The sequence below is a fragment of the Ovis canadensis genome, chromosome 4 (assembly GCF_042477335.2).
Source record: "Ovis canadensis isolate MfBH-ARS-UI-01 breed Bighorn chromosome 4, ARS-UI_OviCan_v2, whole genome shotgun sequence".
Taxonomy (NCBI): Eukaryota; Metazoa; Chordata; class Mammalia; order Artiodactyla; family Bovidae; genus Ovis; species Ovis canadensis.
The window spans coordinates 121233578-121259243 of record NC_091248.1 but is presented as its reverse complement, the minus strand read 5'-3'; the positions used below and the strand labels follow the sequence as shown (position 1 = coordinate 121259243).

The 25666-nt window shown below is 45.1% G+C and overlaps 1 protein-coding gene across 3 annotated transcripts; it reads right to left on the bottom strand.

Annotated features, from left to right (window-relative positions):
* Nucleotides 1-1013: 1013 nt before the first annotated feature.
* On the bottom strand, nt 1014-15004 carry GSTK1 (glutathione S-transferase kappa 1). 3 transcript variants are annotated; one of them, XM_069588618.1, is made up of 8 exons: nt 14674-14841; nt 13962-14173; nt 13765-13893; nt 13335-13435; nt 13126-13161; nt 10963-11079; nt 10526-10619; nt 1014-1753 (listed from the first exon to the last, which is right to left on the bottom strand). In XM_069588618.1, exons 3-8 carry the CDS (start codon nt 13874-13876, stop codon nt 1596-1598), a joined length of 618 nt encoding a protein of 205 aa, XP_069444719.1. In that variant the 5' UTR covers nt 13877-13893; nt 13962-14173; nt 14674-14841; the 3' UTR covers nt 1014-1595. The 3 variants fall into 3 exon arrangements, with proteins under 3 accessions (XP_069444719.1, XP_069444717.1, XP_069444718.1); XM_069588616.1 differs by having other exon boundaries at nt 14092-14173; nt 14674-14828; XM_069588617.1 differs by lacking the exon at nt 1014-1753 and adding an exon at nt 9947-10251 and having other exon boundaries at nt 14092-14173; nt 14674-15004.
* Nucleotides 15005-25666: the final 10662 nt, after the last annotated feature.

Here is a 25666-nt window from a genome sequence, read left to right as displayed (position 1 = left end):
GGGAAGGGTCATGGGTGTCTACCGCTGTGTGCTTCTGCATCCCCAGGTTTCTGTGGTCTTGTATTTCTGAACCTGGGTCTGCTTTGTGCTTATGGCCAACCCACATGGAGTGTTTCGTACCTACTGCTCTCTGTAGTTTTGCACATATGCTCTCTTTTGTACATACAAAATTAGGTAATTTAAAATATAATGGAATAAGGGGGAGTTACTATCATTATATCATTTTGTAGGTGAGGTGTGAGCAAGATTTGAACCCACCATCCCAGTCCAAAACCCTGGCTCTTAACTGCTATGTCATCCAACCCTAACCACTTTTTTTTTTTTTGGCTGCTTGACAATGATAATTTAACAAAACTCCTATGACTTTCTAAGGTCATTACCCTGGTCCTCCCTGGAGGAATATATAGATGCTGTTTTCCCCATTGTTTGGCGTCTTGGGAAAAGACTGGTTTTTCAGATAGCAAAGGCAGCAAAAGAGAATATCAGGAGATAAATAAGGTTCAGTTCAGTTCAGTTGCTCAGTTGTGTCCGACTCTTGGCGACCCCATGAATTGCAGCACGCCAGGCCTCCCTGTCTATCACCAACTCCCGAAATTCACTCAAACTCACGTCCATCGAGTTGGTGATGCCATCCAGCCATCCCATCCTCTGTCGTCCCCTTTTCTTCCTGCCCCCAATCCCTCCCAGCATCAGAGTCTTTATCAAGCTATAAAGCAAGATTGGGAAATTCAGATTGTAGGCGCTATCGAGATGCTCATCTTTTATGAGCTAATTAAGCCCAATTATAAAAAGTAATACTTTAACTGAAGAGCTGTTAGAAGCCTGATGTGCAGGTGACTTCTTACAAGGTGTTGATGGTAGAAACAACAAATATTGTGGAAACAAATCCGCAATGTCATTTGATCCTTAGTAACAATTGTGGGGTAGATCTGATTATCATTTGCATGTTACAGAGGAGGAAACCAGCTCAGAGAAAGTCCATGATTTCTTTAGTTAGAATCAAACTTAGAATCTTTTGTAAAAAAATGCTTATATTTATTTATTTACAGCTGAGCTGGGTCTCCGTTGCTGTGAGGGCTTTTCTGTAGCTGCGGTGAGCAGGGGCTTGTCTCATTACGGAGCACGGGCTCTCGGGCACACGGGCTTCAGTAGTGGCGGCAGGTGGGCTCGGTAGTTTCAGCTCCTGGGCTTTAGATAGTTTTGGCACATGGGCTTAGTTGCTCTGTGGCATGTGGGATCCCCCCCAGATCAGGAATCAAACCCATGACTCCTGAGTCTCCTGTGTTGGCAGGTGGATTCTTTACTACTGAGCCACCACGGAAGCCCCAGTTAAATGATATAACAGGAAGTACATCAGAAACCTTGATATTTGGGGGGGGGGCAGAAATGCTTTCAAAGGAGCCTCAAGTATGTCAGGATAAATATTACGCTCACCAGCTAACTGTCACGTAGTACGAAGCTCGCTGGCAATGAACTGAGCAAATAGTGGGATTCAGTGCCGTTGCATGTTTAGCACCGAGCCGCAAAAAGTGATACTGACATTTGAGAAATTGAGTGTGGTGGTTGCCGAGTGACACAAGAAAGCACTGTGTTGGTTAGAAATGTCTACAGGTAGTGGCCACAGCGTCCCGTGTAATATGTCTCCGCACATGAGAAAACAGGGACTGCTGCTGCTGCTGAGTCGCCTCAGTCGTGTCCAATTCTTTGCAACCATGTGGACCATAGCCCACCAGGCTCCTCTGTCCGTGGGATTCTGCAGGCAAGAATACTGGAGTGAGACACATTGTAGTTGATCATGTATTTTTTTGAGATAGCCAAACCAGGTTCCAAATCTCAGTTCTGCCATTTACTGTGTGATCTTGGGTAAGTACTTTACCTTTTGGGGCTTCAGTTTCTAATCTGTAAAGGTGAAAATAAGCCCAAGCTTATCACTCCTTTCCCATCCTGTTCCTCCAGCCTGGCTTTGACCCAGGGACCCACCACAGGGCCACCATCCTGTCGCAGGGCCTGGATTTCTTTCACTGTGGAGCATCTGTTTGTAACTTACATTGTACATCACCCTCTGCTAATCTCTAAAGTTATCTAAAGTAATATCTAAAGTAATCTCTAAAGTTATTACCCAGGAAATGTAACACTTAAAAATTTCTTTTATTTGTTATTTTTGGTTCCACTGGATCTTTGTTGCTGCTCACGTGCTTTCTCCAGTTGCAGCAAACAAGGGCTCCTCTTTGTTGTGGTATATGGGCATCTCACCACGGTGGCCTCTCTTCTAGGGCACCCGGGCTTCAGTAATTTCAGTTCTTGGGCTCAGCAGTTGCGATTCCCAGGCTCTAGACCGCAGGCTCAGTAGTTGTGGCACACGGGCTTCGTTGCTCTGAGGCACGTGGCATCTTCCCAAACCAAGGATTGAACCCATGTCCCCTGCATTGGCAGGTGAATTGTTATCCACTGTGCTACCAGAGAAGTCCTGATATATCTTATTTTTTTATTCATTTCAAAGTAGGCTGCAGAACCATCAGCACATTTCCATCTAGCTGTGTGTGTGTGTGTGTGTGTGTGTGTGTGTGTGTGTGTGTTGCTCAGTTATGTCCAACTCTTTGTGACCCGGTGGACCACAGCCCACCAGGATCTTATGTCCATGGGATTCTCCAGGCAAGAACACTGGAGTGGGTGCCATTCGCTCCCCCAGGGGAATCTTCCTGACCCAGGTATAGAGCCTGGGTCTCCTGCACTGCAGGCAGATTCTTTACCGCCTGAGTTACTAGGAAGCCCCTATTAGTCCTTAGAGAAATGCAAGTTAAAATCACAATGACTTACCCCTACACACCAATCAGAAAAGGTAAAATAAGAAATTGTAGTAACACCAAGTGCTGGAGAAGATGTGGAGAAACTGGACTGCTCATGAATTGTTGGTGTGAAGGTAAAATGGTAAGGCCACTCTGGAAAACTATAGCAGTTTCTTTACAAAGCTAAATATTCACTTACCACATCACTCAGTGATTATACTCCTGGGCATTTACCCTGGAGAAATGAAAACTTATGTGCATATAACAACTGTATGTACATATTCATAGCAACTTTACTTGTAGTAGCCCCTGTGATATTGTGATTGATTATATATATAGGGCTTCCCAGGTGGCTCAGTGAAGAATCTGCCTACCAGTGTAGGAGACACAGGAAATGTGGGTTTGATCCCTGGGTTGTGAAGATTCCCTGGAGGAGGAAATGGCGACCCATTCCATTATTGCCTGGAAAATTCCATGGACAGAGGAGCTTGGCAGGCTATAGTCTATGGGGTCTCAAAGAGTCAGATAGGACTGAGCCCAGTATATATATGGATATTCAGATGACCAAAATAAGTTTCTCATATATATGTGGCTTTTGTCCGTAGTCCCTGGGTCACAGCTTCCAAAAGCCTTGAAATTGCATAAGCATTGCTAGTGATAAACATGTCTTTTGTGAATGAAGTGACTTTTAGAAGCACCTAAAGGTGGGGGTTTTCAACCTCAGGCTCCTCTCTCCTCCCCAGAAATCGGGTAGAACTGAGAATTACAACTCACTGATCACTCGGTTGGTTCTTCTGGCAACCACACCCCCCACCTTTAGGTGCTTATAAAAGTCACTTCATTCACAAAAAGACACCTTTATCATTCTCAGTGCTTAGACAAAGTAATGTCTCTGCTTAGACAGCATATTAAAAAACAGAGATATTACTTTGCTGACAAAGGTCCATGTAGTCAAAGCTATGATTTTTCCAGTAGTTATATACGGATATGAAAGTTGAGCCATACAGCAGTCTGAACATCGAAGAATTGATGCTTTTGAATTGTGGTAGTATAGAAGACTGTTGAGAATCCCTTGGACAGTAAGGAGATCAAACCAGTGAATCCTAAAGGAAATCAATCCTGAATATTCATTGAAAGGACTGATGCTGAAGCTAAAGCTCCAATACTTTGGCCACCTGATGAGAAGATCTGATTCACTGGAAAAGACCTTGATGCTGGAAAAGACTGAGGGCAGGAGGAGAAGGGGACGCCAGAGGATGAGATGGTTGGATGGCATCACCGACTCAATGGACATGAGTTTGAGCAATCTCCAGGAGCTGGTGAAGGACTGGGAAGCCTGGCGTGCTGCAGTTCATGGTATCACAAAGAGTCGGACACGATTGAGTGCCTGAACAACAGAGATTTGGTCGATCATGACTATGTAACGAAGTCTCCATAAAAACCTCATTTTCTGAGAGCTTCTACATTGGGCTTCCCTGATAGCTCAGTTGGTAAAGAATGTGCCTCCAATGCAGGAGACCCTGGTTTGATTCCTGGGTCAGGAAGATCCACTGGAGAATGGATAGGCTACCCACTCCAGTTTTCTTGGGCTTCCCTTATGGCTCAGCTGGTAAAGAATCTGCCTGCAATGTGGGAGACATAGGTTTGATCCCTGGGTTGGGAAGATCCCCTGGAGAAGGGAAAGGCTACCCCCTCCAGTATTCCGGCCTGGAGAATTCCATGAACTTTATAGTTCATGGGGTTGCAAAGAGTTGGACACAACTGAGGTTTCACTTCATTCTACATCGGGAAGCTGGGAGGCTTCCACCTGCCTCCAGGCTGGTTCCCAAGCTCCGTGAGGACAAAAGCTTGTTCAGGACCTTGTCCTATCTATCTCTTCATCTGGCTTTTGAATCATATCCTTTAATATACTTTTATAATAAATTGGCAATCTAGTAAGTAAACAGGTTTTATTGAGTTCTGTGAGCTGTTCTAGCAAATTAATCAAACCCAAAGAGGGGGTCTTGGGTTATATAACCAGTCTTCAGAAGAACCAGTGACAACCTGGACTTGCAGCTAGCGTCTGAAGTGGAGGGTGGTCTTACATATGGAATGTGACGCTATTTCTGGGTAGTGTTAGAATTGAGTTGAATTCTTGCATACCTTGCTGGCATCTGAAAATTGCCGATTGGTGTAGGATGCTTACACACACACACACTGGAATTTGGTCCAGAAACTGATTTTTAGCCCCAAAATAGAAACAACCAAAATGTCCTTCAATGGGTTAAACAAACTGGCACATCCATACCAAGGAACATGATGACTTGGCAGTAAAAAGAACAAACTACAAACTACAGACACATGCAATACCATGGGTGGATCTCAGGGAGTTAGGCTAAATGAAAACACATCATTCTGATTCCATTCATACAGCCCTTGAGAAATAAGAACTATAAGAGCAGATTAGAGGTTGCCAGGGGTTAGGGAAGTGGGGAGAAAAAGAGAGAGGTAGTTGTAGCTACGAAAAGCGCATTGAGGGATCCTTAAGTTTGGAGGCATTCAGTATCTAGACTAGACTGGTTGTGGTCACATGCATCTGCATGCGTGCTAAGTCGCTTCAGACGTGTCTGACTCTGTGCGACCGCATGGACTGTAGCCCACCAGGCTGCTCTGTCCATAGGATTCTCCAGGCAAGAATACTGGAGATGGTTGCCATGTTCTTCTCCAGCACATGCGCCTACAGGTGATAAGATTATATGGAACTAAACACAGACACAGAAATGAGTGCAGGCAAAACTGGTGGAATCTGAATGAGGTTGATGGACGGTAACAATGCTAGTTTTCTGGCTGTATTATTGTACCGGATATGCCAGATGTTGTCATTGGGGAAACTGGATGAAGGGTATATGGAACCTCCGTATTATGCCTGACATTTGTGTTGAAAGACATGGGCATTTTTTAGAAAAAAACTTTTTATTTTGTATTGGAGTATAGCCAATTAACAAACAATACTGTGATAGCATCAGCTGAACAGGGAAGGGACTCGGCCATACATGTACCTGTATCCATTCTCCCCCAAACTCCCCCACTAGACATAGGCATTTCTGGAAGCATATACAGAAAAGTGGAAAGTAGGAAAGGGATGACTTCACTTTTCACAGTCAATAGTTTTCTGAGTGTTTTTGTTTTACCACATGCATGCCATACTTTGTTGTTTTTAATTACCACTTTTATTTTGGTTCTATAAACACAGTATCCCTTTTAAGAACTTTACCTAAAAACATTGCATTTTGGAAGCATAACACTATTTAGGAAGCTTGGAATTTGAGTTACAACACAAGGAAGCGGTTCAGTATTTAATTCTGAGCACTGACCTCATTGCAAATTTTGTATGTCAACCGTTGATCAGAAGATGTGGAAAGGAAAAAACTAGGCATGAAACTGCTTCAATTAGAAGTGTTCCTTTATTGGGAAAAATTTGGTGCATTTGGAGGCTTTTCCTTTTCTCCCTGTGATAGTTATTTCACCTGTTAACTGTGCTAACAGATTGCCATGAGTTGACTCATTGGAAAAGACCCTGATGCTGGGAGGGATTGGGGGCAGGAGGAGAAGGGGACAACAGAGGATGAGATGGCTGGATGGCATCACCAACTCAATGCGCATGAGTTTGAGTGAACTCCAGGAGTTGGTGATGGACAGGGAGGCCTGGCATGCTGCGATTCATGGGGTCGCAAAGAGTCGGACACGACTGAGCGACTGAACTGAACTAAACAGATTGCCAACTCAACGGACATGAGTTTGAGGAAACTCTGAGTGACAGTGAAGGGCAGGGAAGCCTGACGTGCTGTAGTCCACTGGGTGGCAAAGAGTCAGACACAGTTTAGCGACTGAACAACAAGAGATGCCAGAGAGTTGATAAGACATAATTTCTGGGTGTGCCTGTGAGAGTGTTTCCAGGAGAGATTAGCTCGATCAGTGCTTGCTCATGTGATTATGGGAGCTGAGAAGTCCCATAGTCTGCCATCTGCAAACTGGAGGCCCAGGAAAGGTGGTGGGGTCGGTTCCAGTCTAAGTTCAAAGGCCTGAGAATCCAAGTTCAATATCCTATTGATCCTGTTTTTAATTCTTTGACAACCCTCACTAATACAATCAATTTTTATTCTATTTGCCATAAATTCAAACATTGTAATCTAGATCACATGTGAAAGGATTAGTCTAGAAATTGTCTCATTCCTTCAGAGAAGATTAAATCTGCTATTGGATTAGAAAAATAGGATTCTAGAGCCTTTGAAGGAGGAGTGGCCAGGGCTGCAATATCTGCCTCTAAAATAAGAGATTATCCTACATTACACTGAGATAAGATTTAGGATTAAGTTAAGCAATTGATGCTTCCCAGGTGGCTCAGTGGGAAAGAATCTGCCTGCAATACAGAAGCAACAAGAGATGTGGGTTTGATCCCTGGGTCAGGAAGATCCCCTGGAGGAGGATATGGCAATCTACTCCAGTATTTTTACCAAAGTAGTCAATGGACGTAATCCCATGGACAGAGGAGCTTGGTGGGCTACAGTCCGTGGGGTCGCAGAGTCGGACTCGACTGAGCATTCAGCATTAAGCAACTGATACAAATTTAGAAAACAATGAGAAGGGTACACAATTGTATACAAATGTGAATCTATAAATTCTTGAAGTCTTTTTTTTTTTTTTTTACTGGAATAAACAATCTTTTAAAAAACTACAAATAAGGGGGCTTCCCTGGTGGTTTCAGTTCAGTTCAGTCGCTCAGTCCTGTCTGACTCTTTGCGACCCCGTGAATCGCAGCATGCCAGGCCTCCCTGTCTATCACCAACTCCCAGAGCTTACTCAAACTCATGTCCATTGAGTTAGTGATGCCATCCAACCATGTCATCCTCTGTTGTCCCCTTCTCCTCCTGCCTTCAATCTTCCCCAGCATCAGGGTCTTTTCAAATGAGTTATTTCTTCGCATGAGGTGGCCAAAGTATTGGAGTTTCAGCTTCAGCATCAGTCCTTCCAATGAACACTCAGGACTGACCTCCTTTAGGATGGACTGGTTGGATCTCCTTGCAGTCCAAAGGACTTTCAAGAGTCTTCTCCAACACCACAGTTCAAAAGCATCAATTCTTCAGCGCTCAGCTTTCTTTATAGTCCAACTCTCACATCCATACATGACCACTGGAAAAACCATAGCCTTGACTAGACCGGACCTTTGTTGGCAAAGTAATGTCTCTGCTTTTGAATATGCTATCTAGTTTGGTCATAACTTTCCTTCCAAGGAGTAAGCGTCTTAATTTCGTGGCTGCTGTCACCATCCCTCGTGGTTTAGTGGTTAGGAATCCACCTGCTAATGCAGGGGACACGAGTTCAATCCCTGGCCAGGGAAGATCACAAATGCTGTGGAGCAACTAAGCCTGTGTGCCCCAGCTGCTAGCCAGAGCTCTAGAGCCTGTGAGCCCCAGCTGCTGAATCCCACGCACCCAGAGCCCATACTCTGCAATAAGAGAAGCCATGGCAATGAGAATCCTGCACATCCCTACAAAGAGTGGTGCCCGTTGCAGCAACGAAGGCCCAGCTCAGGCAAAAATAAATATATAATCTAAAAACGTATGCAAATAAAATGGAAACATTTTGATATATTTTATTCTAGATTAATAGTTCAGGTTTATTCCAGATTAATGTCCTCTGTAATATATCTTTATGCAAGACATAATTGAGACCATACTATGCAGTTGGATCATTTTTTCCAATCAATATTATATCCTAAGAATTTCCAAAGTTCCTATAAGTTGCTAAAAATTCTTCACAAATATAATTTTTGATGGCTATGAAACATTACTTCCTGGATGTACCATAATTTATTCAAAAATCCTCCTGGTGGACATTTATCTGATACAACAAGCAATGGTGAGACAAGCATCTTTATTCACAAAGCTTTGTCTCTTCTAACCCTCAACATTTATGAGAACTTCAATATAGGTGATTATATTTAACTTCAATATATGGAAAGTTCCATTTAAAAAAAAATTTAAGTTTTACTCTTTGGCCATGCCATTCGGCATGTTGCATTTTAGTTTCCCAACCAGGGATTGAACCTGCGCCCCCTGCATTGGAAGTTCAGAGTCTTAACCACTGGACTTCCAGGGAAGCCTCTCCTTTTTGTTTTAATTTGCCCTTATGGTTCTCATATTTTTATTTTTGCATTAGTTGCACATTGTCACAGGTCTCCTTTGGAGAAACAGAGTGCTTATTTGGGGATATACTTGTGACATTACATTACAGGTATGCCTGGTCAGGATGAGTTGAAGTCTTGGAGTGTGCTGGAATAATGGAAAAAAGGGGGAGAGGAGGAAGACTGAAAGTGATGGGAGAAAAGAAGGGAACATAGGATAGGAGATGAGAAAGCCAGAAATACGAGATGAGAAGATAGCAAAGGGAAGAGGCATCTAAACTCCGAAAGCCCTCTGAGCCATCGAAGTCACCACACAGGCATCCAAGTGTGGTTTCAGCATCTGAAGAGAGTCTTCTCCAAGAAGTCCAGACCCTATTGAAACATGAGGCATTCTGATGATTGCACAGTGGGCATAGAAAGAGTAGGAGCTCTCAGTGATTAACTGGGGGGAGTGGGAAAGCTATAGGTTTGTTGGGGAGGGAACAGGGGTCATAGTGAGCCAGGGAGAGGCCTGGCTTTTCCTTGGGATCTGCTTTGTGGGCGAGGGGAAGGCACCCTGAGGGGATGAGCAACTTCTTCAGGCCCTGGCAGCTTTGGTCAGTCTCCTGGCACGGCCTCTCCCAGCCCCTGCTGGTCAGAGTAGCCGGACCCCATTTAAACATCTGGATGCAAGCTCAGCCATGCTGGGGTTCTCGCTAGCCTCCACTTCCCCTGGGCTTCCGGCCCCAGCCTGTGTCTCAGGCACCATGGCTGGTCAGAAGACACTGCCCAGCTGGTTAGTTGCAGAATCCATCTGGCTTAGCTTTCTGTCTCTGACAGACTTAAGAAGCTTCTGTAGAAGAGAAAGAGGGACTATTTCCTGTTCCCTTCACATAAGCTGCCCCAAAGTGGGGCAAAGGGCTGGGGGCACACAAAGAACTGTTCTTTTCAAACATCTAGCGTGGCCAGGATGTGGCTGTAGGAACAAGAACAGATAAACACAAGGGAGGACACAGGCTGAGGAATATGATGCCTAATGGCATTAGGTTTATTCTGTGAAAAGCAGAGTTGGAGGTTCTCAGAGGCACCTGGTGAGACTAACAGCAGACAGTGTATTGTCCTGCCTGCCCCCCCGCCCCCCAGCATACCCCAAGACCGGACAAGAACCTCTATCAGATAGGAAACCAGAGTCCCAGGGCCCCACAGTGGAGGAGGGGTAAGCAGATGGTTTGCTTTTTAATACCAATCGTCTTGCTTCCTCTGGGCTTTGGGCTTAAAGTCTGGGGTTTACAGCTGGAGGCACAGGGCCCATCCACTTTTCTCCTGAATAGAAAAGATCATGAGTCAGAGGCCCCGCAAGCCCTCAGGGATTCTCTCCAGGAAGAGCTCCTGGGTGCTGGGTACGAAGGCTTCCTTCTCTCCTGCAGAAGAAGGTGGCCCCTCCCCACTCCACCTCAAGCACACCTACCTCTGTATGAGGTTCCATTATCGAAAGTGCCTAGAACATTTTTTTTTAAATTCTTGAATCCATCCTTCTGGGCAACTGATATAATGCAGGGGTGGGCTCAAGGGCAGTCAGTATGAACGTGTAACTTACCCAGCAGGTATGCCAGCAACTCCATCCGGTCGGAGCCAAAGAGCATGTGGGTTTCATCATGCAGGTGGGCCACAGTGATGGGCAGCCCAAAAGCCTGGAGAAGTAACAGGGCAGGAGGGCGAAGGAGCAGGTGGTTACAGGGCTGTGGTTGAAGGCTGCAAGTCAACACTGGTCTGAGGTCATAGACACAAAGTAGCCAGAGGTATTCGATGAGAGGTTCCAGAGGTTCCAGGGTTCTAAGGAGAGTTTTCTGTCTCCTCTCTCACCATCTAGCTCTCTCCCTCCTTTCCTTGGGCCCAGGGAAAGGAAGGAAGATGATGAGGGTGATCTTGGAGATCTCAGAGGACTCACAGTTGGGGAGTAACTTTGGCTCAGGAGCTTGGGGACCTGGTCAAGATTCTCTGTCTCAGCACAGGGGTGGGGACAGAATTGCTCACCCCATATTTGCAGGCTGCCTCAGTGGTCTCCTTGAGCTGGTTCTTCACTTGTGGTGTTGAGACCCTTTTTAGAAGTTCCTGGGCTTGTTCCATGGACATGCCAGCCTTCTCTGCAGCCTGAAGGGTGTGGTAGGGAAAACAAGTGTGTCTGCGTTAGTGCAGGTGGGAATCTCAGGAGAAAACTCTGGTCATTTTATTTTCTGCCCCCACATTATCCATAGCACTTTTACCTACCCACGAATGGAGGTCTATCTTTGCCAAGAGGGGCTATGTTTTTTGCCTTCAAAATCATGAGATTGGTAGAAAGAGTGGGTGGCCACGAGTCATAATTGTAGAAATTTAATGCCAGAGGGCATTTTGAGAGGCCAGCTTCCCAATCACTTCATTAACAGGTCAGGAAAGACTTCCCAGGTGGTCCAGTGGTTGAAGACTGTGCTCCTAGTGCAAGGGGGCCTGGGTTCAGTCTCTGGTTAGGGAACCAGAACCCATACGCTGCAACTAAGAGTTCATATGTCACAATTAAGACCTGGTGCAGCCAAATAAATAAACATGGGAAAAAGCCAAAACAAAGCAGACAAGGAGCCTCCAGTCCAGAAATGGTACATATTTTGGTCAGTGCTAAAGAGCTTATTAGTAGCAGAAACAATGCTAGAATCCAAGTCCCTTGACATTAAGCTGGGGGCTCGTGCCTTCCTACTTCTCAGAATTCCTGAATCCAAGGGCTGGGCTCTAATTCCCATAGAATTTCCTGAGGACTCTGGACAGGGCACATGGCTGCAGCCACCAGCGTCTGGCTTCAGAGAATGTTAAAGGTTTCACTTTGGGGTTTGTTGGGATCAGTGATTCTCAACTTTGGCCGCACATACTAGAATATCCTGGGGGAGCTTTTTTGAAAATCTCAGTTTGGATGTCATCCTCGAGAACAAATTACATGGGAATTTCTGGGTGGTGGTGTCCAGGTGCTGTAAGTGATTTTAATACATAGCTGGGTTGACAAGTATTGCAACTGACCCCCTTGACCTGGAGTGGGAAATATGAAGTCAGGTATGACTTCTTGTCTTTGACCCGGTTACATCAGCGAAGTTTATTTTGGCCAAGTGCTCAACAACAGGGAACTGGTTCAGTAAACAGAAGTACACCCACTGAATGGAATGCTATGTGGAACCTAAGAATTGTTCTCTCCAACAGTTTTAAATGACATGGGAAATGATTATTAGATATTAAGTGAAAAAGCAAGCCAATGCATAGACTTTGCAGGAATGAAAACACAGGAGGATATACTGGGCATGCTTTACACATTTAACTTTTTTTGTGACTTGTCATTTTATATATTACATTTGAATATGCCTCAGCTGACTGCAGCCTACCAGGCTCCTCCGTCCATGGGATTTTCCAGGCAAGAGTACTGGAGTGGGGTGCCATTGCCTTTTCCTGTCTTTTGTAAACTTAAAGTGAAAGTGAAAGTGACTCAGTCGTGTCCGACCCTTTGCAACCCCGTGGACTATACAGTCCGTGGAATTCTCCAAGCCAGAATACTGGAGTGGGTAGCCTTTCCCTTCTCCAGGGGAACTTCCCATCCCAGGGATCGAACCCAGGTCTTCTGCATTGCAGGCAGTTTCTTTACCAGCTGAGCCACAAGGGAAACCGTTATGGGTTAAGGGGGGAAGAAACTTAAGGGGAAAAAATGCGGTGTTGAATTTCCTGATTTAACCCTGAAGAAAAACTTTTTTACATCTAAATATGGCTGGCACACATTTTGACATTTGGAGCTATTTCCACTTTTCTCACTCGGACTTTCTGTACTTCTGGATTGAGTGACTGATCTCTCTTTGTCTTTCCAAAGCCTGTTTTTTATGTCTCTTAGATGTGACAGTGAGGTTTGCGTTGCAGTTTTTAGGGCCACGACGTGCCACTACTTCAAGTCTCCACATCTGCAGGTACCACATGTACCACCTTCTTTCATCAAATACATGTTTCCTTTTTCACCCGTGATACATTCTTTCGAGAGTCTTCTTAGTTCCAACCGTTTAGTAATTTGGCCTCTCAAATATCCTTTCTCCCCCGGTAACTATGACCTCTTCCACCCAATAATAAACAATGTCCTCTCTGCCCCCAGAGGTCACCTGTCCTCAGATTACCCAGGAGAGGAGTGGGAACACTCACGGCCAGGATGCTCGGGGGCTCCGTGATATCTTCATCCTGGGAAGAGGACAGTCAGTATGAGGGGGTGGCGAAGTGAGGAGTGAGATGGAGGCCAGTGGACCAGGTCAGTGAACAAAGAGGAAGGCAGGACCTGGACTCTAGGCCTAGGGGAGGGTCACCAAGTCATCCTGGGTCTCCCCGAAAGTGGGTGCCCAGAGCCCAACCCTCACCCGTGACCAGACGCGCATCCACAGTTCTCTGGACACTTTCTCTAGCATCTCCGGGTGCTCCATCTTCACCGCAGTGAGGAAGCGCATGGCTGTCAAACTTCCTGTGGGGCAGAGGCACTTGGAGAGGGGCCTTCTCTAGCTTGTTTCCCATGAAGACCAGGTTTTCCCTCCTTCTCATCCCCCCCCCCCCACCCCGGCCCCCGCCAGTGCTCCATCACCCTCAGCCTCCCATTTGCATTTCTGATCACTGATCCATCCTGCTCTCCCTCCCCTTCTGTCTCCACAACCTTCTGCATGATCAGCTCTGATGCTGAGCTTTCCCAAAGTTTCCTTCACTTAATGGAATCAACGAAACCCCTCCTTTCTGGCCCTGAAATCGCCAAATCCACTGCTGAAACCTTATGCTCCATCCATATCCCACTCTCTTCACCTTTCTTAAGGATCACAGAGAAGAAATCCTTGGGGAAGTGGATGGGAACCTGGAGATGCTGGCTCAGGAGCCTAACGTCACTTCTCATGTATACGGCTTTGCGGGGAAGCATAGCTGGCGGCTGGTTTCCTGCAAGGGGAAAGTTGGGCTTACTGATGAGAGATCACCTGAGGGTCCCAGACGGGGGATGCACCTACCTGGGTTTCAGGCAGCGGACATATTACTAGCTGCTGCCGCCAATAAGGAGACCCAGTGGAAGGGCCGCTCCCCTGGACGTTTGAAATGTCTTCCCTCAAATCCCCGCCAAAAACACCGCTGCCTTTGTACCGCTGTCTCTCATGATCCCTCCAATTAACGTGGGCTGCAGCTGCAGGCTGACGTTCCAGATATTCTTATATCGGCACAGGACCTGCAGGGAGGGGCGGAGACGGAGAGTGAAAAGGGCTGAGGGAGAGAAGGGTGTTTGATGGCACTGATCAGCCAGTCTATAGGCGCGGAGAAAGGGTTAGGAGGACACCCTAAATTTGGTTTGAAAGGGCAAAACTCTCTCAGTTCCTAGTTATCAATTCCAGGATCTCTGCTCCTGTGGACAGTTTTTATTTGTTCTGCACCCCACCCCCCAAAACTGACATCGGAGGGCTTATATTCTGGATTCCTGGAGTTGCTCATCTTCCAAGCCAGTATGGGAAACCCCAGCCTTAAGACATAAAGGTTCCTTCCACCTGGAGCCAGCGACCATATCCCGTTTATCAACAAAGTGACCTTCAGTCCTGGCTCTCTACCTGCTTGCCCTAAACCGCGTAGGGCACTGCCAGGAAATTCACGAGACCGAGGTCCCCCGCTATTTGCTGACCCCTCCCTCTGCCTCTGTCTCCCCAAGCCCCGGGCGAAGCTGCTTCCCGGCGTCACCTCGAAGGCCAGCCAGGAGTAGGGGGACAGGACATCGTAGAACAGCTCGAGTGTTCGGGGCACGGACCCCATGCTGCAGACTCGTGATCGCGAAGCGAACTTGGCCCCCGGAAACCCGCGGCGCTTGCGTCCTTCCTGCAGAGCGCGGCGGCCCCGCCCCCGCTCCCCACCTCCCCCGAGGACCGCCCCCGACCGCCCGGGCCGCGCCTCCTCCCGGGGGAATCCGCCCCCGGGACAGGGTCCGGTGGGCGGTTGGTGTGTGCCGGGGTTCCCTGAGGGCACCCGCGGGGGGCGAGGGTGAGGGGGTCCCCTGGGGAGCTCGCAGGTGTGCTCACCCGCTCTGTTCGGGGGGATGGGGGGTGTGACTACCCTGCCCTGGGGAGGAGTGTGGGGTAAAGGGGCGAGGTTTGAAATGCTCGCCCCTACACTTAGCTGTGCACCTCTGGCAAGCCTGTTGACCTCTCTGAACCAGAGAAGGCTTGTTGCTGACCGGAGTTCTTGGCCTCCTTCGAACTTCTGCGTGGGAGCGTGCTCGGTCGTGTCCGATTCTTTGTAACTCCATGGACTGTAGCCTATCAGGCCTCCATGTCCGTGGGATTTCGCAGGCACGAATACTGGAGTGGGTTGCCATTTCCTACTCCAGGGGATCTTCCCCGCCCAGGGATGGAGCCGCCTCTTTGGTCTCCTGCAGTGGCAGGCGGTTCGTGACCACTGGTGCTTTTTATGCAATAGAAATGGATCAGAGGCCTGATAGAAAATTCAGGGAAGGCGTCATTGGGTCTCCTGCTGGCGGGGTGGGGGGAGGGGGTGTTCGTGAACAAACCACAGATTCCCTTGCTCACTCCCCAAGTGTGCCCCGGCCACCCCCCCCCCCCGCCCCCCGCCACACCAAGCTGGCTCCTAATGTGGGGTGAAGTAGGGATGTATCCAGGGATCAGGGCGGGGGTGGTGGTGTAGCTTAGGTGATTTGTCCACCCTTCAGCTGGTGGTGTGTACAGGAGGCATGCTTAGTACCCAGCTCTTGGTTCCAAACCCCAGCTTTTGCTCCAGGCCCTTTAGAAGTGGCGGTTGGGTTTTTTTGGTCTCTTTGTATCTTTTGTCCAGAATTTGCCCTGTGCATAGATGCAGTTATGTTTAGTCCCAGATAGTTTCTTTGTTTGGAGAAGGAAATGGCAACCCACTCCGGTACTCTTGCCTAGAGAATCCTGTGGACAGAGGAGCCTGGTTCCTTGTATTTTGTTGCTCCAGGAGAGGTGTGTCTAAGTGCAAGCATTGCAGCAAAGTAAACGATTCCAGGTCCCAGCCTGTCTCATCCTCGTCTCTGGTAAAAAGAGAACACTTAATACAATTACATAAAATTTAAAAAATCTGGCAAAATCCAGCCAGTCGAAAAAATGACTGGGAAAAATATTTGGGTTCGTTTTCACAGTCAAAAAGCTAGTTATCCTCGTGTAGAAAGAGTTGAAAAAAATCAAAGTAAAAGAACAGAAGTTCATGGGAGAGCAGGCAAATCATATGAACAGAGCTTTCACAGAAATGGACAAATAGATGGCTCTCAAACACAAACCTGCTTGTCTACATGAAAATTGCAAGTTAAAATTACACTATGCTATGTTTTCATCTATCAAGTTGGCAGAGATCAAAAAGGTTTATGACTCAGGGTGTTGGCAGGGATCTGTGGAAAACCATTGTCTTATGTAAGTGGTGGGAGTGTAAGTCAGTTTAGCAGTACCTTTGTGTTTTAAACATGCACACACCCTTTGACCTAGTAATTCCCTTTTTAAGAATTTATACTATAAACACGTTTACTTACATGCAGTGTGATGAGCTGTGAGGTTATGTATTACAGTATTGTTTATAGTAACAAAAGATTGGAAAACTACCTAAATGTTTATCGATACGGGGCTAATTCATTAAACCAATATTTATAATATTTTCAACTATAAAAGAATTTGGAAATTCTTTATGTGTTAATATTGGAAGATATACTATATATTAAAAAGGGGAAAACAAGGTGTAAAACAGAGCAAATAATTTTTAATCTTTTTTTGAAGAGTTTAAATAATCTCTAGGTCTGTGAATATATCATATACACATATATGTTCATTGATACTGACAAAAAAAACCCCGATGAAACCAGTTGCTTTTGAGGAGGGAAGCTAGGTGCCTGGGAGCAGGGCAAGGGGAGAGTTTTTGTTGTATCTAATGTAGTTTTTGTTGTAGCTAATGTTTAACACTTTTTAATTTTTGACCCATGTGAGTATATTATCTACCCACAAAGGAAGACAATCAGGAAAGAAGGGCAGAGAGATGGAGTCAGGAAGAAAAATTGAAAAAGGAAAGAATTTGCCTTTAGGAACTTGTACTGGCAGAATAGGGGAGATTTATTTATAAGATTTATGAGCATTTGTATATTTTATTTTGATTTAAGGAAAATGTCAATTATGAAGGCCATTGTATTTGCCAAGATACAACAGGGTATTTACATCACTGGTTCTCAGTGCCTGACATTTTCCTAAGGATTTGCCAAGGGTGATGTGAAATTCTGTGTGCTAGCTTCCACACATAAGAAACCACATCCAAATGCAAGAGACCCAAGTTGATATTATTGTGGTTCTAATCTTGGGTATGCTGTGCTATATTAAAAGAGGTAAATCTTGGCAAACTGGGTATTTTCAACATGATTTAATAACAAATTTAGTTGGAACACCTTGCAGGTCATCAGGACAAACCAGTATGACAACATCATAGCTGAGAACAGCTAATATATACTGTCATTATCACTTTGTAAGTAAGATCCCTGGAGGAGGAAATGGCAGCCCACTCCAGTATTCTTGCCTGGAGAATCCCATGGACAGAGGAGCCTAGTGGGCTACAGTCCATAAGGTGGCAAAGAGTTGGACATGCCTGAAGCAACTTAACCTGCACATACCTTTGTAAAATACGTACATACTGGACATGGATAAAAGCAAAAACCAGTGGAAAAACTGAAAATATCTGTAGCAGAGATTATACATACTTTTCTTAAGTTTTCAGCGTCCCTCTCAGGCCTTCCCCTCTTCTTTCTAAAACAGCTTCATATTGAGGTGTGACTGCCATATGATAAACTGCACATGTGTGTGTGCGTGCTAAGCCGCTTCAGTCGTGTCTGACTCTTTGAGACCTTATGGGCTGTAGCCCGCCAGGCTTCTCTGTCCATGGGGTTCTCCAGGCAAGAATACTGAAGTGGGTTGCCAGGCCCTCCTCCAGGGGATCTTCCTGACCCAGGGATCGAACCCGAATCTCTTATGTCTCCTGCATTGGCAGGTGGGTTCTTTACCACTAGTGCCACCTGGGAAGCCCCAAACTACACATATTTCAAGTATAATCTTTAATCTATGATGACATATGCATGTACCTGTGAAACCGTCACCATTGAGAGTGAATACACCTGTCACCCCCAGAGTGCCTCGTGTCTCTTGGCAATACCCCGCCCCTCCCCCCACCTCTATCCTGAAATAACCAGTGATGGCTTTCTGTCACTAGAGGTTAGTATGCAGGAATTTTTCTGTCACTGTTGGATTTAATATACATTAAAAATCTTCATGTTTCAAAATAAATTTTAGAAGCCCGAGTCATTGTTTCCGGGTGTCACAGTTGGAAAGTTGACTCTTGGAGATTAGAAAGGAGAAACTCCACTGGGGATAGACTTTATGATTGTCCCCTTTGGAAAGGAAGGGATGAGAAGGGGAGGAGAGAAAGACCCTGTGCTGTGATGCTGTCTGAACAAAGGCCCAGCCAACCTCCAGGGAATTCTGAAGCTAGGATGGTCCTTCAGAGTTGCTCTTTACTTGCCATCTTCCGTCTGCCGCCCCCCAACCCTGCAATAAAGCTGTCATAGGGTGTGAGCTGCCCTCAGAGGAGGGCTTGACCTTGACCGAGGTGTAGCTGTCTGCTGGCAACAAGCTATGAGTGGCGCTTGGTCATGTCTGAAAGAGAATCTGTGCAGAGCATCACAGGGCCTCTGATATAATAATTGTGATATTTCTCCCATCCCGGGGACTTCTTTAAAAACATAATTGCTAGAGAGACCAATTTTAAATTGTGCAAAGGGCGAGGGTGTGGAAATACTTTTAGAGATTTTTCTCAGAATTTGAAAGGACAATCCTTAAATTCAAGTCTAGAGAACAATTCTTTGGTTCATCGAGTCACACTTCCCAGTAGTGCAGAATATCTCAACCTCAGCACTACTGACATTTTGGACCAGACGATTCTTTGTGTGTTTGGGGGTGAGGATGTCGGGGGGGGCCTGGGGGGCTGGGGGGGTGGGCTTCTCATATGCCGTGCCCTGACTTTCACCCACTAGATGCCAGTAGCATGTTCCAACTCCAGCTGTGACAAAAGATATGCCCAGTGAAAGAAAACAGATGCAAAGGATTCCATATCATGTGATTTCATTTATATGAAGTTGTCAGAGAAGGTAGAAAACAGCAATGGTTTCTCCTGGAGGCTGGGAGTAGAAGTGGGAACTGTCTGAAAACTGGGGCACTTTCTGAGGTCATACAACCACTAGATGTCTCCTGAGGGCTTTGAATCACCCCATTGCATGGATATACCACATTCTGTTTATCCATTCACCATTTGATGGGCATTTGGAATATTTGCAGTTGTTGGCCATTGCAAACAATGCTGCCAGGAGTATTTACATACATGTTTTAGTATGAGAAAGCTTTTATTTCTCATGAGTAGATACCTGGCAGTGAAATAATTGGGTCTGACATTCAGTTTATGTTCAATTCTTTGAGAAACTGACAAAACTGTCCTCTAAAATGGCTGTTCAGGTGCGTACTATTATCACCATGGTCCCTGTTTTATTGATGGGGAAACTGAGGCACGAAGAGATTCAGAAACTTGCATAAGGTCATAAAGCTTATAAGTGGTGGAGGTGGGAATTGAACCTGTGGAAATTGGAGCTATGATTTCTAAACCCTTCAGTGGTCGAGTGCCTTTCTTGGATCCAGAACCAGCTCCCTAGGACAAAATAACATTCTAGCTCCTGACCTCTGTGAACTTGACACTAAACTGTGGTGGCTGCGTCCTGGGTTGGAAATTATTCTCAAAGAGGGCACCTGATCACCTTTCCCTGACCAGATTTCAGTTTCAAAACTGCTAGAGAACTTGTTATTCAGCTCTGTCCGTGGGAACTGTGCCTGAAAGAATGTCTGTGATGTCCTTTTCCTTCTTTACTTCCAAGGTCATTCCCTAAGCACATTTCAGGCCACTCAAGTATTTTTATCTTTGTGTTCCTTCCGTGAGAAAAATGAACAAACCTAGTGAGTATTTTGCAACTGGGATTTCTAAACTCTCCAGTGGTCGAGTCCCTTTCTTGGACCCAGAACCACCTCCTTAAAACAAAATAACATTCTAGCTTCTGATTCAACATGTGTGCCTGGTGGATTTTTTAATTTTTATTTTTAATGCAGCCTATGGTAGCCAACAGTGCACAAGTCAATGATGGCATATGTTTGCCGACTGGCAGCCACTCAGGGCTTCCTGATAGCTCAGTTTGTAAAGAATCTTCCTGCAGTGCAGGAGACCCTGGTTCAACTCCTGGGTCGGGAAGATCTGCTGGAGAACATAGAGGCTACCCATTCCAGTTTTCTTGGGCTTCCCTTGTGGCTCACCTGGTAAAGAATCCGCCTGCAGTGTGGGTGACCTGGGTTCTATCCCCGGGTTGGGAAGATCCCCTGGAGAAGGGAAGGGCTACCCACTCCAGTATTCTGGCCTGGATAATTCCATGGCCTGTATGTCCATGAGGTCACAAAGAGTAGGATATGACTGAGCGACTTTCACTTTCACTGCCCAGTTACGCAAAAGACCCTTTGCATCTGCCTGGTTATTCCTCCTGATTTTAAAGGCCTGCACAGTCTTCACTCTCTTCTGGTTTAATATCCCTGTCTGTTCTGTTCCTTTGCTAAGAATTGCAAAAGAGCACCACACGCTGTAAACAAATCAGTGAGGAAATGTATTTTCAGGCTTTTGGGTTAATGTACACATACTTGACAATACGCAATTTGGGGAATCGTTCTTAAAGAGACCTTTTTTTTTTTTTTTTTAATTGGAACCTAGAGGCTTGAGGGATCTTAGGTTACCCAGCCAGGGACTGAAAACACACCCCCAACAGTGAAAACTCAGAGTCCTACCTCCATAAACCGTGCCGGGAGGAACATCCTCATCTCTGTCTCCCTGAATCTGTGCTACAGCTTCTCTTGGGAATGTTCCCAGGAGTGAACCAAAGCATATGTGAATCCTTTATTTCACCAAGTCCTGATAGATTGCTCTCCAGGATGATTGTACAGCTTCACACTCCAGCTGGTGACACCAAGCTTTCCTTTCTCCACTTCCTCGCCAACATGTGGTGATTTGGGGCCATTCTGATGAATGCAGAATAGAATATTATTGTTGGACCTTTCTGGTTATAGATGAGAGTGAGGGCCTCTCTTGATAGCCACCGAGTCTCCTCTGCCTCTCTCTGTGTGTGTGTGCCCTGGTTTTCCTTATATAGTCTAGCCAGTGGTCTGTTATGTTGTGAAAGTCTTCTCCTTGACAACCATCTGTGCCTTTCATTGACTGGAACTCCAACCAATTTTTGAGCTTTTGGCTTACCCTTTAGTCACAAAATTATTCTATATTTTCTTCTATGATTTTGTAATTTTACCTTCCATATTTAGGTCTTTCATCCATTTGGATACTTTTGTATAAAGTAAGAGGAAGGAAGCCAACTTCCAGTGAGCCTCATCCGCAGTATCATTTAATGAATGATCTATCCTTTGCCCACTTTAGGTGGTTCACATTTTATCATATCTTGAGTTCCAGTGGATAAATGAGTCCATTTTCATCCTCATTTTCCTGTGTTATTAGTCCGACTATAACTTAGCAGTATGTCTTCATATCTGGAAGAGGTAAGTATGCCTTACTGTCTAGTGCTCAGACACTCAGTCCTGTCTGACTCTTTGTGACCCCATAGACTGTAGCCCACCAAGCTCCTCTGTCCATGGGATTCTCCAGGCAAGAATACTGGGGTGGGTTGCCATTTCCTCCCCCAGGGGATCTTTCCGACCCAGAGACTGAAACCGTGTCTCTTCCTCCTGCTCTGGCAGCTGGATTCTTTACCACCAATGCCACCATAGATGCTTTTATTCTTCTATGTAAGTTGTTAAAGTAATTGTTGGGTTTATTAAAAATTAATATTTTATTTCTACAAATATTTAGTAAATTTGTGATAGGTAGGTTCCTTTCTGTATGGTTCTTATTCACCTTATATTGTTACTGCTTGCCATAGTATCTCACATATACAGTAGCTCAGTAAATATTTACAGACTTGAACTATTGTTCAACTGATTTAGGTCAGTCTCCTTTCTGGGAGAGCATTTCAGGGAATTGAGTGATGTGATAAGAGGAGTCACATTTGAAGCCATCTTGTCTTCTTTTGAGCGAGAAGAGAGAGGCGAGGAAAGTATCGGGGGCTGACCCTTCTCTAACAGGAACTACTATAACTTTGGTTTTATTTCTTCAGTTCAGTTCAGTTCAGTCACTCAGTCATGTCCGACTCTTTGCGACCCCATGAATTGCAGCACGCCAGGCCTCCCTGTCCATCACCATCTCCCAGAGTTCACTCAGACACACGTCCATCGAGTCAGTGATGCCATCCAGCCATCTAATCCTCTGTTGTCCCCTTCTCCTCCTGCCCCCAGTCTCTCCCAGCATCAGAGTCTTTTCCAGTGAATCAACTCTTCGCATGAGGTGTCCAAAGTACTGGAGTTTCAGCTTTAGCATCATTCCTTCCAAAGAAATCCCAGGGTTCATCTCCTTCAGAATGGACTGGTTGGATCTCCTTGCAGTCCAAGGGACTCTCAAGAGTCTTCTCCAACACCACACTTCAAACGCATCAATTCTTTGGCGCTCAGCCTTCTTCACAGTCCAACTCTCACATCTATACATGACTACTGGAAAAATCATAGCCTTGACTAGACGGACCTTAGTCGGCAAAGTAATGTCTCTGCTTTTGAATATGCTGTCTAGGTTGGTCATAACTTTTCTTCCAAGGAGTAAGCGTCTTTTAATTTCATGGCTGCAGTCACCATCTGCAGTGATTTTGGAGCCCAGAAAAATAAAGTCTGACACTTTCTACTGTTTCCCCATCTATTTCCCATGAAGTGATGGGACCAGATGCCATGATCTTCGTTTTCTGAATGTTAAGCTTTAAGCCAACTTTTTCACTTTCCTCTTTCACTTTCATCATTTATTTCTTATAAGATTGAAAATAACTTCTGCCTGAAGTTTTACAGATGGTTGCACTCAAGGATCACTAACTGGGTTCCTAGTGGATTTTCAAGGGAAAATATGAAGCTTAAACTGGGAGATGAAAGGGGGGAAAATGTCAGTTCTCTCCTGTGATTGAATTAATGACCTCTTTCCTATTGAGTAGCAAATAACTGCAGAAAGGGTTTGTGCTGCAGAAATGAGGAGGGTGGCACCTAGTGGCGATAAGTCTATGTAACACCATTTGATTTTTGGTCCCGAATAATAGCATGAAATGCGTTACAGTGGCTAAGGTATGCAAGGCACTATTCTAAGAATTTTGCTTGTTACAACAGTAACCCCATGAGACAGAGATGTTTATTACCTCTAGTTTAAAGATGAGGAAATCGAACCTCCCAGGAGTTAAGCAACTTGCCCAAGGTCACAGAACTAGCATTGTGTGGAAATCTACAGAACTAGTACTATGTTGAAATCTGGGTTGTATAGCTGTGGAATCATTAAGTTCTATCTTTCTTCTGTTTTGCCTGAGAAGACAGAGTATGCAGTTGTAGTTGATTCCTATAGCAAGAGGGCATGGATGGTGTGCATCTCTTCCCCCAACTTCCGGTCCAGTGACATCTTGTTAGTTCAAATTCCATCATGGTGGGTGAATTTACACAATGGAAATTTAAAAAATTCTACACATAGGGATTTCTTTTCTTTTTCTCCTTTTTCCTTCCCTCTTTCTCTTCCTCCTAATATCGCTTCCTTCCTTCCTCCCTTTCTTTTCCAGAGAACGACTTTGCCATTATACCCTGGGTGAGAATGTCTAATAATTCAGAGATATGATCCTAAGCTTTCTTTAGGAAAGCTGGAGGAGAGATTTGGAAAGTAATTAAAACCTGGTTTTGAGAGAAAACAATGGACAAAGGGATCTTAAGATTTTCCTTCTTGATATTTTTATATGAGAACAGAAACAGGTAGTTTAGGACTAATGTAGAACTCCTTAAAATAAAGAATAATGTGAAATTACCCAACTGCTTAATGAGAAAACAGACAGTTGCAGGATCTGTGTTGCTGAGTACTCATTAAAAACGGCCAAAGAGACAGAGAAATCAGGAAAATAAGCAGAACCATTTTTAGAGGGACTTAAGCTAAGTTCGGGCTTCCCAGGTGGCTCAGTGGGTAAAGACTACGCCCGCAATGCTGGAAATGCAGGTTTGACCCCTGGATTGGGAAAAGCCCCTGGAGCAGGGCATGGCAATCCACTTCAGTGTTCTTACCTGGAGAATCCCAAGGACAGAGGAGCCTGGCGAGCAACAGTCCATAGGGTCAAAAAGAACTGAACATGACGGAAGCAACTTGAGCAAGTTAAGTGCAGCAGAGCCTACATAACCATTGTTGACATTGGCAAAGTAAAACTGGAAGACCCCAAATTCACAGAACAAACACACAAATGGCAATTTGAAGGCAGTGAAAACACAGACTGAGAATGGCCCTGGCATTTAGCGGAAACAACACAAAGTTGCTACAATTGCCTACTTTAGAACCCACAGAATCTTTTGGGTTAAGGCTACTGGAAATATTTGAGTCATAGAATAACCCTACTCAAATACTTTCAATAGACAGTACTGGTAAAATGTTGGTAGTACTTGAGGTTGTGAAACACAGAGGATCTTTGTACTGTTTCTCTTCTTTTCTGTAGGAAATTTTCCATAATTGAAGTTTAACAAGGGAACCAAACCTTTAGGCCCTGTAGATGGTTATACTCTGTAGAATGGAAAAAAAAAAAAAAAAAAGCAGCAAGATCTGTCAGAAAAAGGAGGCCTGAGATGCAGTGTGCAGGGCTTTGTATGCCAGTCTGAAGAGCTACAGGAGGCTTTTCAGCAGATGCATGGGTGAAGTTCAAGTGTGTGTATATCTGTTTGTAAAGGAAGGGAGCAGAAGAGAATATGACTGCAGTTGAAACCTGAATTTAGCCTCAGTCATTTGGGTTGTGCTAGGGTGACCAACTGCTCTGGTTTGCCCAGACACTGAGGTTTTTCTGAGATATGGGAATTTCACCTTTGAAACCTGCCTGGTTGGTCACTTTAGTGATGGTGGCAGAGGAAGTGCACAAATGGTGACGAGTTCTGTGTTTGAAGGGCGCTTGATGGATAAGGAAACAGGAGAAAAACCAGGCACCTGAACAGATCTGAAGTCAAAGATGGAGAATTTTAAAAGAGGAGGTGGTCACAAAGCCCTGTGCCATGGGGGACCCAAGAGGAAGGAGACTCAGGCCATATGGTTTGACTTTGTGGAATGACCTCTTCAGATCAGGAGTTGCCAGACACTTTCTTCAGCTACTACTTAGCCTTTGAAATAAAAAAACAAAACAAAATTTCTGCCATCAGGTACAATGAATATAATCAGTGCCAAAACATTAAACTGTATTAGTAGTTTTTAATATTAAGATACAGATACGGAAATTAGTTGAATAATTCATGGTAAGATAAACTGCAGAGGCAAAGGCGTTTTAGTTACTAACAATCTGATTAGTTCAACCAAAGGTTAAAACCATAGCTTGCAGTATTTGGAGATATTCAATTTTTGTTCATTAACCTAAATCTCACATAAAGTTGAACAAATCTTAGTCAAAAATAAACATTATAAAACATAAACGCACAGCTAACTGAACACAGTCCAGAGCAAATCATTTTAGCCTCCTTGCTCA